The sequence below is a fragment of the Phyllostomus hastatus genome, unplaced genomic scaffold, assembly GCF_019186645.2.
Source record: "Phyllostomus hastatus isolate PE091 unplaced genomic scaffold, TTU_PhHast_1.1 phas_contig_80, whole genome shotgun sequence".
Lineage (NCBI taxonomy): Eukaryota > Metazoa > Chordata > Mammalia > Chiroptera > Phyllostomidae > Phyllostomus > Phyllostomus hastatus.
The window spans coordinates 23,884,631-23,897,673 of record NW_025333960.1 but is presented as its reverse complement, the minus strand read 5'-3'; the positions used below and the strand labels follow the sequence as shown (position 1 = coordinate 23,897,673).

General features: G+C 36.9%; 1 protein-coding gene across 2 annotated transcripts in view; it reads left to right on the top strand.

Moving 5' to 3' along the window:
- CDH2 (cadherin 2) overlaps nucleotides 1-3,971 on the top strand; it is a 207,462-nt gene extending 203,491 nt beyond the window's left edge. For both annotated transcript variants that reach the window (XM_045849643.1, XM_045849644.1), the window contains exon 16: nucleotides 2,606-3,971. In XM_045849643.1, the coding sequence (XP_045705599.1) occupies nucleotides 2,606-2,812 (207 nt within the window). In that variant the 3' untranslated portion in view covers nucleotides 2,813-3,971. The remainder of the gene's footprint in view (nucleotides 1-2,605) is intronic.
- Nucleotides 3,972-13,043: the final 9,072 nt, after the last annotated feature.

The following is a 13,043-nucleotide window of genomic DNA, read 5'->3' as shown; positions in this document are numbered from 1 at the left end:
GTCTCAGACTTTCCATATTTCCAGTTTGGTGCTGACATCTGAAGGGCTGAGCAGGGCTCTGCGTGTATTTCCACTTAAAATTTGAATTTTGATAAAGCAGACAACCTCAACACAGTGACATTGGCTTTCATCTCTGTTGTCTGCATTCTAAAACAGTTTTAATTTCTTTAAGTCATAATGAAAACTTAATGTTTGTCTTCAGAGGCCCATTGTTCTTATCAGGAAGTTCCTTGATTTTTCTTGATTTTCCTTGAGATCTTTCACGGGTCTTATTCCTGTGTGGACCTGAGTTAGTGCTGAACTAAAGCAATACCTGCTGTTAAGCTGGCAGTGGCCAGAACTTGCTGGGGAAAGGAAAGAGGGGCTCGTGCTGGCAAGCAAATATAAACTCCAGGAGAGCACTCACTGGGTGTAGCTTATTGGTAGTCGTGTCACCACACTAAGCAGAACGCATTACAATATAGATACTCAAGAAACATGCTGTGAATTGAATAAGTAAGTGCAAAAAAATGAATGAAGATGCATTCTTTGGTTATTACTAGCAAAGGCAACAATAACTAACAACTGCAAAGTATTGTTGACTTATATAACAAAAGCTTACTCCTTTTTCAAGTTATTTATTCATGTTGGCCTGCAGGAGCTCAGTTCCTGATGTCTTATGGATGTTAAGATCTACTCCCATCCCGAGCAGGCCATTGTCCTGGTTGAGGAGGAAAGGAGAGGGGTCTAGTGGAAACATGTTAGCTAGAACTCTTAAATTAAGAGTCTCCTCAATAATGCTGCTTACGTTTCATTGGCCAATACTAGTCCCACAGCCAGGCCTGATGGTGGGTTGGGGAAGTGCACTCGGGCTCCAGAGAGGGAACTGCGGTCGTATGGGATGAGATCCACCCACGGGAAAGGATCATGAATCACTGAGGACGGTCGCACAGTCTACCACAGAGAGATTATGAATTTTGAGAAATTGTAGTTTGTGGTTCTCAGTCTTAACAGAATTGCCCTGTAGTTTATTCTATAAATATTATAAAGAAAATTCCATCTAAAATTACTTTTTATATATTGAAGTAGTTTGTTGAAGACTCACTTTATTTCATTTTACACAGGAGGTTCTGGGTTACAAATGGTATAACCTGATGTGAGAAAAAGTGGTATCTAAATAAACAGTCAGGGCTGTTGGTAGGGCGGACGTGGGGATGGGAGAACGGTTCCTGCGTACCTCTCTCTCTTCTTGTTGAAGGCAGGTCACTGCCATTTTGTTTCTTAATTTATGTCTTTGCCTTTTTTTTTCAAATTCCAAAGCAGGAAATTTTTCCCTAAAAAGTTTTTTTTTAAACTAATACTCATCTAACTATGGTGAGCTCTTGTGTTCTGTTACTCCATTTGGTCTTCAAAAAGATTTTATTATTGTTATTACAGTTGCAGATGAAGAAGAGAAGTTTGCAGGACTTAGCCAAGCCCCACACTGAACATGATGTTCAGCTGAGGTGTCGACCTAGAGTCTGATCTCTCCAGCATTAAGCATAATGTCTCTAACCTTCATGTTTATGCTTTTTCCCTCTTTCCCCATCTGTAAACTTGAGAGAATAAAGAGATGAACACATGTATATTCATGCACTCATAAAATGCATGCGTATTGGAAGGGCCGATCTAAAATCGGAAAGTCCATGAGGTCTCAGATGAGTGGGACCACCGTAAGCCACTGACATTTAAAAAGCGGAGTGTGGAAACAGAAGGATTGTGTGGAGACTAATGTTGGTATATCTTGGAGTTCAGAATGGAACTGGGAGAAAATTAGAGAAAACACCAAAAGGACCTAGTATAAAATCCGTAAAAGTTTTGTAGCGCATAATTGTGAATTAACTACAGGTATATGAATTATATATGAAAAATATTTTTGTAAGAGTTAAATTTATAGATAATCACTTCATTGGCCTTTATTTTTAAAATTCTTTGTAGGAGCAGAATTTTAGATCAGGAGAATTCCCTCCCCCAACCTAACAGTTATACCATGTATAGATGTTGGAGCACGGTGTCTAGGGCATGTGGGATCTGGGGGTCCCTGTATTCTTAAATAATACCTGATCACAGTTTATCAGTTAAGTTCACACTTTCTGTTTTGTTAAGATCATAAAATGATTTAATGACTAACTTTCCTTGTATATATAATAATCACATCTGGCCTTGTCTTCACTCTTCCTTTGATATCCTTCCAAATTTAGGTCAAATGTAATGCCACCTCCTCCTTGAACTCCTAGTTCTCAGTGCTGCTCTGAGGGTTTTGAGGTTTTGGGGTTTATTTGTTTTTGTCAGCATCCTGATGACTTTTGCCTAGACTTTCTCTAGATAACCATCTCCCATCATGTGTCTTGGCTTCAGGGAGCCAGACTCCTTAGGGGATTTTTCTTTACAGAGGAAAGCCTGAAGTTAGTTTCTGTGTAATTTTGAAACATGCTGATAACCCCAGTTTCCATGGGCTGGAAATCTTGTGGTCTGCAGGTAGAAACTTACAAACACCTATGTGATCCCATGGGACCATTGGCATCTGCTTGTGGATTTGTCCATTGTAACCCTCTCTTCATTTCTTCTTGGTCTTTCCAAATTGTAGGGCCTCAAAGCTGCTGATAATGACCCCACAGCTCCACCATATGACTCCCTGCTAGTCTTTGACTATGAAGGCAGTGGCTCCACGGCTGGGTCCTTGAGCTCCCTTAATTCTTCCAGTAGTGGCGGTGAGCAAGACTATGACTACCTGAACGACTGGGGGCCACGCTTCAAGAAACTCGCTGACATGTATGGTGGAGGTGATGACTGAACTTCAGGGTGAACTTGGTTTTTGGACAAGTACAAACAACTTCAACTGATATTCCCAAAAAGCATTCAGAAGCTAGGCTTTAACTTTGTAGTCTACTAGCACAGTGCTTGCTGGAGGCTTGGGCATAGGCTGCAAACCAATTTGGGCTCAGAGGGAATATCAGTGATCCAACACTGTTTGGAAAAACACTGAGCTCAGTTACACTTGAATTTTACAGTACAGAAGCACTGGGATTTTATGTGCCTTTTTGTACCTTTTTCAGATTGGAATTAGTTTTATGTTTAAGGCTTTAATGGTACTGATTTCTGAAATGATAAGTAAAAGACAAAATATTTTGTGGTGGGAGCAGTGAGTTAAACCATGATATGCTTCAACACGCTTTTGTTACATTGCATTTGCTTTTATTAAAATACAGAATTAAACAAACAAAAACTCATGGAGCAATTTTATTATCTTAGGGGATGAGACCATGAGATTGGAAAATGTACATTACTTCTAGTTTTAGACTTTAGATTTTTTTTTCACTAAAATCTTAAAACTTACGCAGCTGGTTGCAAATAAAGGGAGTTTTCATATCACCAATTTGTAGCAAAATTTGAATTTTTTCATAAACTAGAATGTTAGACACATTTTGGTCTTAATCCACGTACACATTTTTATTTACTGTATTTTTTTTTCACTTCACTGTAAAAATGGTATGTGTACATAATGTTTTATTGGCATAGTCTATGGAGAAGCGCAGAAACTTCAGAACATGTGTATGTATTATTTGGACAATGGATTCAGGTTTTTTGCATGTTTATATCTTTCGTTATGGATAAAGTATTTACAAACAAAGTGACATTTGATTCAATTGTTGAGCTGTAGTTAGAATACTTAATTTTTAATTTTTTTAATTTTTTTTATTTTCTATTTTTGTTTTTGTTTGGGGAGGGAGAAAAGTTCTTAGCACAAATGTTTTACATAATTTGTACCAAAAAAAAAAAGAAGGAAAGGGGTGGCCTGACACAGGTGGCACTACTGTGTGTTTCTTAAAAAAATGAAAAAAAAAAGCTTTTAAACTGGAGAGACTTCTGACAGCAGCTTTGCCTCTGTATTGTGTACCAGAATATAAATGAACACCCCAGCGTTCTGAATAAAATGCTAATTTTGGATCTGGTGACTGGTTTGAACTTTTTTCCTACTTGAACTGCTTTGAATGTTGCAAAACTCCAAAGTACTCGAGTTTCATTGAGAAAACAGTACTGTTTGTTCTATTGTGTATTTGTCTGTTTGTTCTCTCATTATTTCCCACTGAACCATTAGCATGGCAGCTGTGTCCAGTGAGCCACAGAGAGAATCGTGGTGGATCTTCTCATTCTTACAGACGACAAACACGGGGTGATGCAGGAAGAGACTACGCCGGCGGTGGTATACAAACCACATCCTTAGCTTCAGTGAACTTTGTGTGGTCCTTAATATCACTCATGCTCTCATTCCCTTCTGCTCAAGCTTATGGGTACACTGACTCTAACGGGCCTTTCTCTTTAGCACACCAGCAAAAGGAAAACTTCAGTAAAAAGTTATACGACTGGCCCTGGACACTGCAGTGGACATCTGGGATTCTCAGGCAATTCATTGGAGCCATTGTTTTATGTACTTAATGAAATATGCTTGGGTTTGACTGACATCCATTCATTGGCTTGACCAGTTTTCCAGCTTTATTGAGGTATAATTGATAAATAAAATTGTATATATTTAAGGTGTGCAATGTGATTTGATATATCTATACATGATGAACTAATTTCCACAATGAAGTTAAGACATCCATCACCTCACATAGTTACCTCTGTGTGTGTGTGTGTGTAGTTGTGTGGTGAGAACACCTAAGATCCTCTCTCTAAGCAAATTTCAAGTGTATAATATAGTGTTAGTCTGGTAGATAGTCACAGAGGACAAAAAGTGAAATGATCTTACTAAAGATTGTGAAATTGTTTATGTATCTTAATATGATTCACAAGTGAATTTTAAGAGACTTGAAGGAATTCTTAGTGTATTTTTCTATTTGCTTCATGACCATATGTTCTCATACTGGACAGTTTAAAAAGCATTTCATTGTACAGAAGCATTTTTCTGTACACTGTAAAAAGCATTTTTCTGTTCTTTTATAAAATATGCCTCCTCTAACTAACTCCAGGACTTCTGTGTTGCTTTTCTAATAATTAAATGCCGAAGCTTGCCTCTAGGAACTTACATGATGAAACCATAAATTTGCTCATTGAAATAGTCTTTTTCTAAAGTGTATCCTTTGACTGTGCCTCTACATTGCTGCGCATCCAGTTGACAACTGAACCATGTTTTTAAACTCAGCCATCGCAATAATTAGAATTTTCATTATTTAGATAAACACTTCTGATAATTTTCTTACAGTTGAGGTACAGTCAGAAACTATATCTAATGTATGTATAAACTATAAGCATTAATACTAAGCATCCTATATATAATCAGTAAATATAAACATTAATATTTTTCAAAAGTTAACTTTTTTTTGCAGAAGTAATACATGACTCTATTTCCTTGGTAAAAACACTTTTCAAAAAACCCCCAGGAAACTAATAAAAAGTGGAAGCCCCTCTACCATGCTATTGGAGGAACTTCTGTTAGCTGTTTGATGTGTAATTTCTAGTCTTTTTTTAATCAGCATTTTTACACACACATTTCTATAAAGATTTTATTTTGTTTTCATGAAAATGAGATCGCATGTGATATATTTTCTGTAACTTGCCTTTTCCACTAAGCCTGTACCTTGGATATTGTTCCATATTAATGTAAATATATATACCTCATTCTTTTTAATTGCCACATAGTATTCCTTAATGTGGACATATAATTAATTTAACCATTTCTTAAGTAATATGTTGTTTCACAGGTTTTTTTTACTACTTGAAACAATGCAACAGTTAATACCCATATCTCTGCATTTCTCTAAATGTGAAGGTTTTGGAGATGGGATTGCTGGATCACAGAATGTGGAGAGAACTTAATTAAATATGGCTGAAATTACAATGTTTTCATGTTACTTCTCAAAGTGCCGTTTAGCTAGAAGATGAGGCTTTCTAAAAGCCTACAACTTCCTCCTTTGGCAAAAGGATCTTATGCAGCTCAAAATAGTAACCACAAAATGTAAGACAATCTAGGCAATGCCTTACTTTTTTTTTTTCTTTTGGAAGTTAGCCTGTGAGTTAGGCCACAGTACTAGTTTTAAGTACTCTGTGAAATGACTGTAACCATGTGATAAAATAAAACCTGGAAAACTATTTACAAGTGTGGTTTATGGATCCCGGGTTATTCCTAGTGATTTGAATCTCTTCTGCAACATTGCCAATAAAACAGTATGCCTACAGAGTGCTAGAATCTCCATGAAATGGGTTATTTTCCATGATAAGTGTATATGCATCTTAAACCTGAATGAGACATGGCCAAATTGTCCTAATTAAAGACTGGGCCAATTGACACTCCCATCAACACTAAACAGAATCGATAGACCCTCATCCTCAATATTGGACGTTACACATGTTTAAATGTTTTGCCAAATGATGGGCAAGAAAAGACACCTCATGTTAATTAGGACTTTCCTGATTGCTGATGAGATGGGTTGGTGATTTTTTTCATGTTTGTTAGCCATTCATGTTTCTTTAAATTGTCTATTTTAATTTCCCTGTTGAATTATTTGGCTTTTTTAATTAAATTAGTAAGAACTCATTATTTGCATTTTTTCCTAATTATTTGCTTGTCTTGTGAATTTGCCAATGGTGTTGTCTTACTGAAATTTTTGTTTGAAGTGGTTTATTTACTCTGTCAGTATTTTCAACTCTGCATTTTTTAGGTTTTCTCACTTCTAAATAATAAAATTATTATCCTATATTTTTCTGTTCTTTTATTGTTTTGCATTTATTTAGCTCTTTAACTCACTTGGAAATTATTTAGTATGAGGTAGAAATCTAACTTTTACAAATTTCTAGTTACATGGTCTATTTTCCAAATGCCACTTGTTAAAAAGCTTAAACTTAACACAATCATGTAAAATGCCACATAAATCATACACACAATTCCTACATAAATCTGTTTGTTTCTGGATCATTTATTCTGTTCCTTTGATTTTTATTTAATTCTTGCACAATATTAGATTGTTGTACTAGAATATCAGTTCTGACAAGCCATTCCACACACTGTTCTTTCCTTCTAATCAAACATTTCTATATTCTTTTGCAAAATTCTATTTTGTGCATACATTTCAGAAACATTTTATCAAGTTCCATAACAAATTTTGCTGAATTGTGAAAAGTTAAAAGTGTCACCTATTCTGTCTTCCAATACTGTACTATCTCACTTTCAAGAACATACATACGCTTTCATTGAGCCTCATTGAATGTCTCATTTTATTAGTTGAATAATTTTCATTGTCACTATGAGTGGAGCCTCCTTTTCACATCATTTTTGAATATTTTTTTACTGCTTTACTGAAAACTTAGCCACCCTTATATATTTATTTTATTTCTAATTATTTTTATTATCATATTAGTTCTAATAGTTTTTTGGTGATTCTCTTGTACGAGTATTTTGCTGACAGCAGATAATCATGACAGCAAATAATAATAGCTTTTTTTCGTTTATCAAGTTAATACTTAGTTTCTTTGTATATTTAGTAATCATGTGGATCAATCATTTTATTGTTTCTTGCCATGGTAGAAACATTTTGTATACTTCAACAGTATATATATAACATTTACCGTAGGTGTAGATATATTTCACGGTATATCCAGCTTACTCTGAGATTTGATGAACATACATGTTGCGTTTTACAAAATGCATTTCCTTCATCTACAGAGATGATAATATATATTAACCCATTAATATACTGAAGTATGCCATTAGGTTTGCTAGTATTGAATAAAACTTTGTAATAAACTATCCTTGGTGATAATGTTATTTTAATAGGCATCTAATATGTTTGATTTGCTGCTATTTTACTGAGGGGTTTAAAATTGTGATTTTCATGTTCTTTTCTGTTTTTTTTTTCACTATTCTCTTCAGTTTTAGTCTGAGATTTATGCTGGCCTCAATAAAACATTAAGAAAACTGACTTTTTTGTGTGCTCTGGAATTATTTATATAAAATGGGATTATCTACTCATAAAAACTTGTTAGAATTCTATAATTTTGCTCCTGGAGGCACATGGGCGTGTTTTTGCCAGCAGGAGTCAGCGTATTCAACCATTGTGCTCCTGTTAGACTGACCCTCACAGTTTACATCTTCAAAAAAAATCAGTCATAGAAAGTAGCATGTCGTATTTTAAAAATCTGTCATATGCTGTTTTCTTTTCTCCTTTTACTTCATTTCCTCTTCAGCAGAGTAGTTTAATGTGTCTATTTATTGTTCTATTAAAAGAACCAGGGTTCTGACTTACTGACCAGGTGCTGCAGTGATTTTCAGCTGGTGCGCCGAGGCCCACTGGTGCGCCGCAGGAATCCATAAACCATGCAGTTCCTGACCACTGAGTCAGGGGCACTGGCCTCTTTCCCCCCAGACTGTCAAATAAAAAATGACCACAGCCAGCACAACAGTGGCCCTTTGAATCAAAAATACACCAATTTTGGGAGACACATGGACAAACAATATATTTTTTGGTGTGTCTCAGAATTTTAGTAATTAGTTTATGTGTGCCATGAGATGAAAAACCTGAAAATCACTAATTTGGCATAGTTATTCCCTTGATTATAGGGTTCACGTTTTTCTAAACCTGTTACTTTTACTTCTTAAATACCTAGTGTTTATGTTTGGCTGATCAGTTTCCGACAGATTTAGGAGCGTTTCCCAGTAGCTTTGGGGTTTGTGGATTTCCAGGTCACACTGATTCATGCTTGAAACTATGCCATCCTCTCGTTGGGGTTGTAGAGTAGCTTTTGTCAATGGGAAGTGTCTTGCTTGGCAACCACCAGGGCTTTGGGTTCTAAATTCCATTTTGTCTGATACTACTGTTCAAGTAACAATACATGTATTATTATTATTATTTGCGGGGAGGTGGTGGGTTAGCTTTTCCCTGATACAGTTTTGCCCATCTCTTTATTTTTAAGAATTTTTAAAATTTTATTTTAGCATCTTTGTAAACAACATAAATTTAAACTTTTTATTTTACTGGCATTTTCAAACAGGCACTACAACACGAGACTGGCCAGAACATAAGTCTTGATAATGATCTGGTTTTTGCAATTCACTGTCTTCGCAATCAACAGCCTCCAATCACAAATTTCTAGAGGTGACCTCAGCGTACTGGGGATGTGAGGAGGCACTCTCGCTGATTGTTCACTTGCTCTTCAGGGTAATTTCAAGCCACCAGCCCGTGACTTGAGCTCAGTAGCAATAAAGGCATTAACAAGTCAAGTCTCTCATCTCTCCTTTTTACCTGGTAGTTTTATATTTGTTCACTTAAAACCCACTGTAGTTTTTCCTCATTGGGAGAATAAAAGTATCATTTTCATATTCAAAGGAAAAACTGGAAGATCTGTAAGATTCATACTATCCTGAACTTTCACTTTTTTGACTCATATGAGATGATTGATAATACAAATGTAAAATACCTAATGGTTGTATTACTACCATGTGCTCACCAAGAACAAAAGAATAGAAACCATCCTTCCTGGACAAATAATAGTTGGTTGGCTCCCTTAAAGAAGGCATTTTCAGGGGGGAAGCAGCAAAACCATTTCTTTTTTCTTTTCTTAATGTAGCAAGTTCGATGTTTTTATAGGTATGATGTACTTTTTGATTGAGAATTACAGCTGTAAAGGTGGTAATTAAAGCTCACATACCGTTTTTTGTGGGGTTTTTTTTCTCAGTTTGTTAGCCGGTCTAGTTAAAAGATCAGTGGGTAGGAAAAGAAATGATGCTGCAGCAGCTAAAAGGAATTTGGGGGAGATTATTTGTAGATGTAAACAAATTCAGCCCTGGCTGGTGTGGCTCAGTGAATCAGGTACCAGCCTGTGAACCAAAGGGTTGCCAGTTCAATTCCCAGTCAGGGCACATGCCTGGGTTTCGGGCCAGGACCCCAGGGAAGACACGTGAGAGGCAACCACACACTGATGTTCCTCTCTTTCTCCTTCCCTAACCCTCTCTCTCAAATAGTCATAAAAATACAAATTCAGATTCCCTTCATTTCTCTTACATAAATGGTTGTGCTGACTATAGGGACAACTTAAAAACTGAGAATATAGGTACTCTTTGTAAATGTTTTAACAAAACATAAGTTTACATAAATGTTAGGATACTGATTAGAAGTTTCTACTCTTAGACACAGGGTGAGGAGAGGTGGAACAGATCTCCCGAAACACTTCTGTGACTCAGAAATATGATGGCAGACAGATACCCTACCACTCTAATATGTATTTATAATATTGGATTAATTTATTCAGTTTTTAAGCTTGAACATGTTGACATGTTTTTAAATAATTTTTAAAAGTACTTATATGTTCAGGAATTCCTGGTGAATTTCATTACTAAGTGGATGCCAGTCAGGATCTACATTAATTTGTTTCTTGACCTTTCTCTGCAGCTAACATACTTGAATAAGTGACCTCAAGTTTAAGAATGTCAGCTTTATCTTATACGTTAATACATAAACATTTATCAGTGCTGGTTTATTTTTTCAGTTTCTATTTTGTGGGAAAGATAGTTTGCATAGTACCATTTAGAGTTTGCTGGGGGTTTTTTCCTAATAGAGTTTTTGATTGTGTATGGTTAGGACATTCATTGTACTAACATTTGGAGTCAGAGGCAAAATAGGACCATTGAATGAGAATATTTTATAATTTATTTTATCTTATTGGCTTCTATCTTTTGGGGGTCTGATTGAAATTGTATTTTATTAATATTTTTCTTGTTTCTTTAGGTTTTTTTTATCTTCCTGTTTTAACTCCATCTTGAACTTTAAGGAACAATAATGGCATCAACAATCACAAAGAAAATTCTTTCCTCTGCCCCAGGGTTTTTTCCACTTTCTATACATGGCTCCTGTCAGTGCACTAGGATCTCTGCACTGTGGAGAAGTACAAACTGAATCAGTGCCCTGTCTTCCCAGGTCCCATATGAGCATTAGAGATTGAAGTTGACTTCTGTTGTGTCTGGAGCAAACATGGCCCTATAGATTGCGCAAACCTCAAACTGTTGCCGGGTTCAAAGAAACCCGTACACACGTGTGCGTTCAACAACATGGTAGATTTCAATAATACTGAGTTCTTTCTGTGCGTAGACACTGTTCTGTTCACTTGGCTATTAGCTCATTTAATTCATGCAGCTAATTACCCTATTTCATCGTTTTTCATCACTTCTAATAGGTGCCATTTCCCCCACAGTTTCACAATTCTATGATCAAGAAGCACGATACAACGGGCTGAGTGCCAGCCTGGTGGTGGGGTGTTGCAGTTGCATGATTCACCTTGCTGCTTTTCGGTAACAATAAAGTGCTAACATCAGACTGCCTTTGAGTCTAGGAAATATGTATTAATGTATTTAAGGTCACTTTTATTTTCCCTACTTTCTTTAGATGGAGCAGCCATAGCAGAAGTTCTGTGGCTTGTCCCCTGACACTCAGCTAGTAAGTGGCAAAGCCCAGATTTAAGCCCACACTTATCTCTATTGTTCGGCCGTAACAGGCCCCGAGTAAAAAACCACAGGGCTAAGTGAGCGAGGGAAAAAGTAGCCCCACTGCTAACTTTCATTATGTTAGATTGCACCATACAGAATCTCAGATGTTGGATGGCAGGACAGTTATTTCGTTTACTTACCTAAATTACAATTTTAAGTTATTTCAACCTACATTTAAACATAAAATCACATATTTTACAAGGAAACATACAGACTCTATGATACACTGCACACATTAGTCAGGATGCACATGGGGTGAGAGGGGAGAGGCTCCACGATGAGAGGGGAAATTTTTTTTAATTTAACAGTTTCTTATATTCACTAAGTCCTTTCTTCTCACTGTTCCCACCAAGACTGGTACATTCCTAGCATTCTTATCCATCCATCTCTCTCCACCCCCAGTAAGACAGCTGCTGTGTTCTGTTGACCCAGGGCCTAGAGAGCTGCCCGAAGAAAGCGTCCACTATCAGTCGCTGTCAACAATCTCTCTCATTCACGCATGCCGGGAGACCCGCCTGCCATCTCTGGCCCAAACGTTTCATTTTCTAGTTGTAAGCTGAACAATTTAGGAAATCAAGTAACGTTTCCAGGCTCTGCGGAAACATTTCGCCTGCTAGCAGAAACTCATATATTCTTCTCCACTAAGAAAGATGAATCTTTTATTCTGTTTCTTTATCCAACACAGCTGGTTTGTTTTTCCAATATGCTGACCTCTGGCCCACCAGGGCATTGCCAGGACCTGCAGTGCCTGCAGGGGAAACTCAGCCTGACCAGAAGGCACCTACTGGCGGGATCCCTCCTGCATTCAGATCCTGCTTATGCTCTTGAATAGTGGCATAACTTTGGATAATTTCTTTAGTCTCTCAGTGTCCTTGTCTGTAAAATAGAGTTTATGTCACACGGCTGCTGTGAGGACAATGCCTGTGACCTGGAACACAATAAACACACCTTAAATGTTAGCTGTTGTTCCTGAGACACAGTCATGTTTATCCGCACACCCTTGTCCTTTTGTACAGGCATCTCTCAGAGATTTTGCAGGTTTCTCCCAGACCACTGCAATAAAGCAAATGTGGCAATAAAGCAAGTCACGATCTTTTTGCTGGTGGCAGGTCTGCCTTCATTTTGTAAAAATAAAGCAGCTGTGGAGCACAATGAAGTGAAGTGCAATAAAACGAGGTGTGCCTGTAATTTACAGAAGAAAATAGGTTTTTCACTTAAACTTTCTCAGTGCAATCTCTTATCTTTTTAAAGACGATTGGCAAGATTCAGTTGGAAATTTCATAAAAACTTTACAATTCTATAATACACATTTTTTGCCCTTTCAATGTATCTCTTACTTTGATAAGATATCTTTATTTTACCTCTTTAAGTTGAAAAAAATATTAGTGTTACCCTGGCTGGCGTAGTTCAGTGGATTGAGCACAGGCTGCAAACCAAAGTGTCACAGGTTTGATTTGCACTCAGGGTACGTGCCTGGGTTGCAGGCCATGACCCCCAGCAACTGCACACTGATGTTTCTCTCTATCTCCCTCCCTTCTCTCTCTAAAAATAA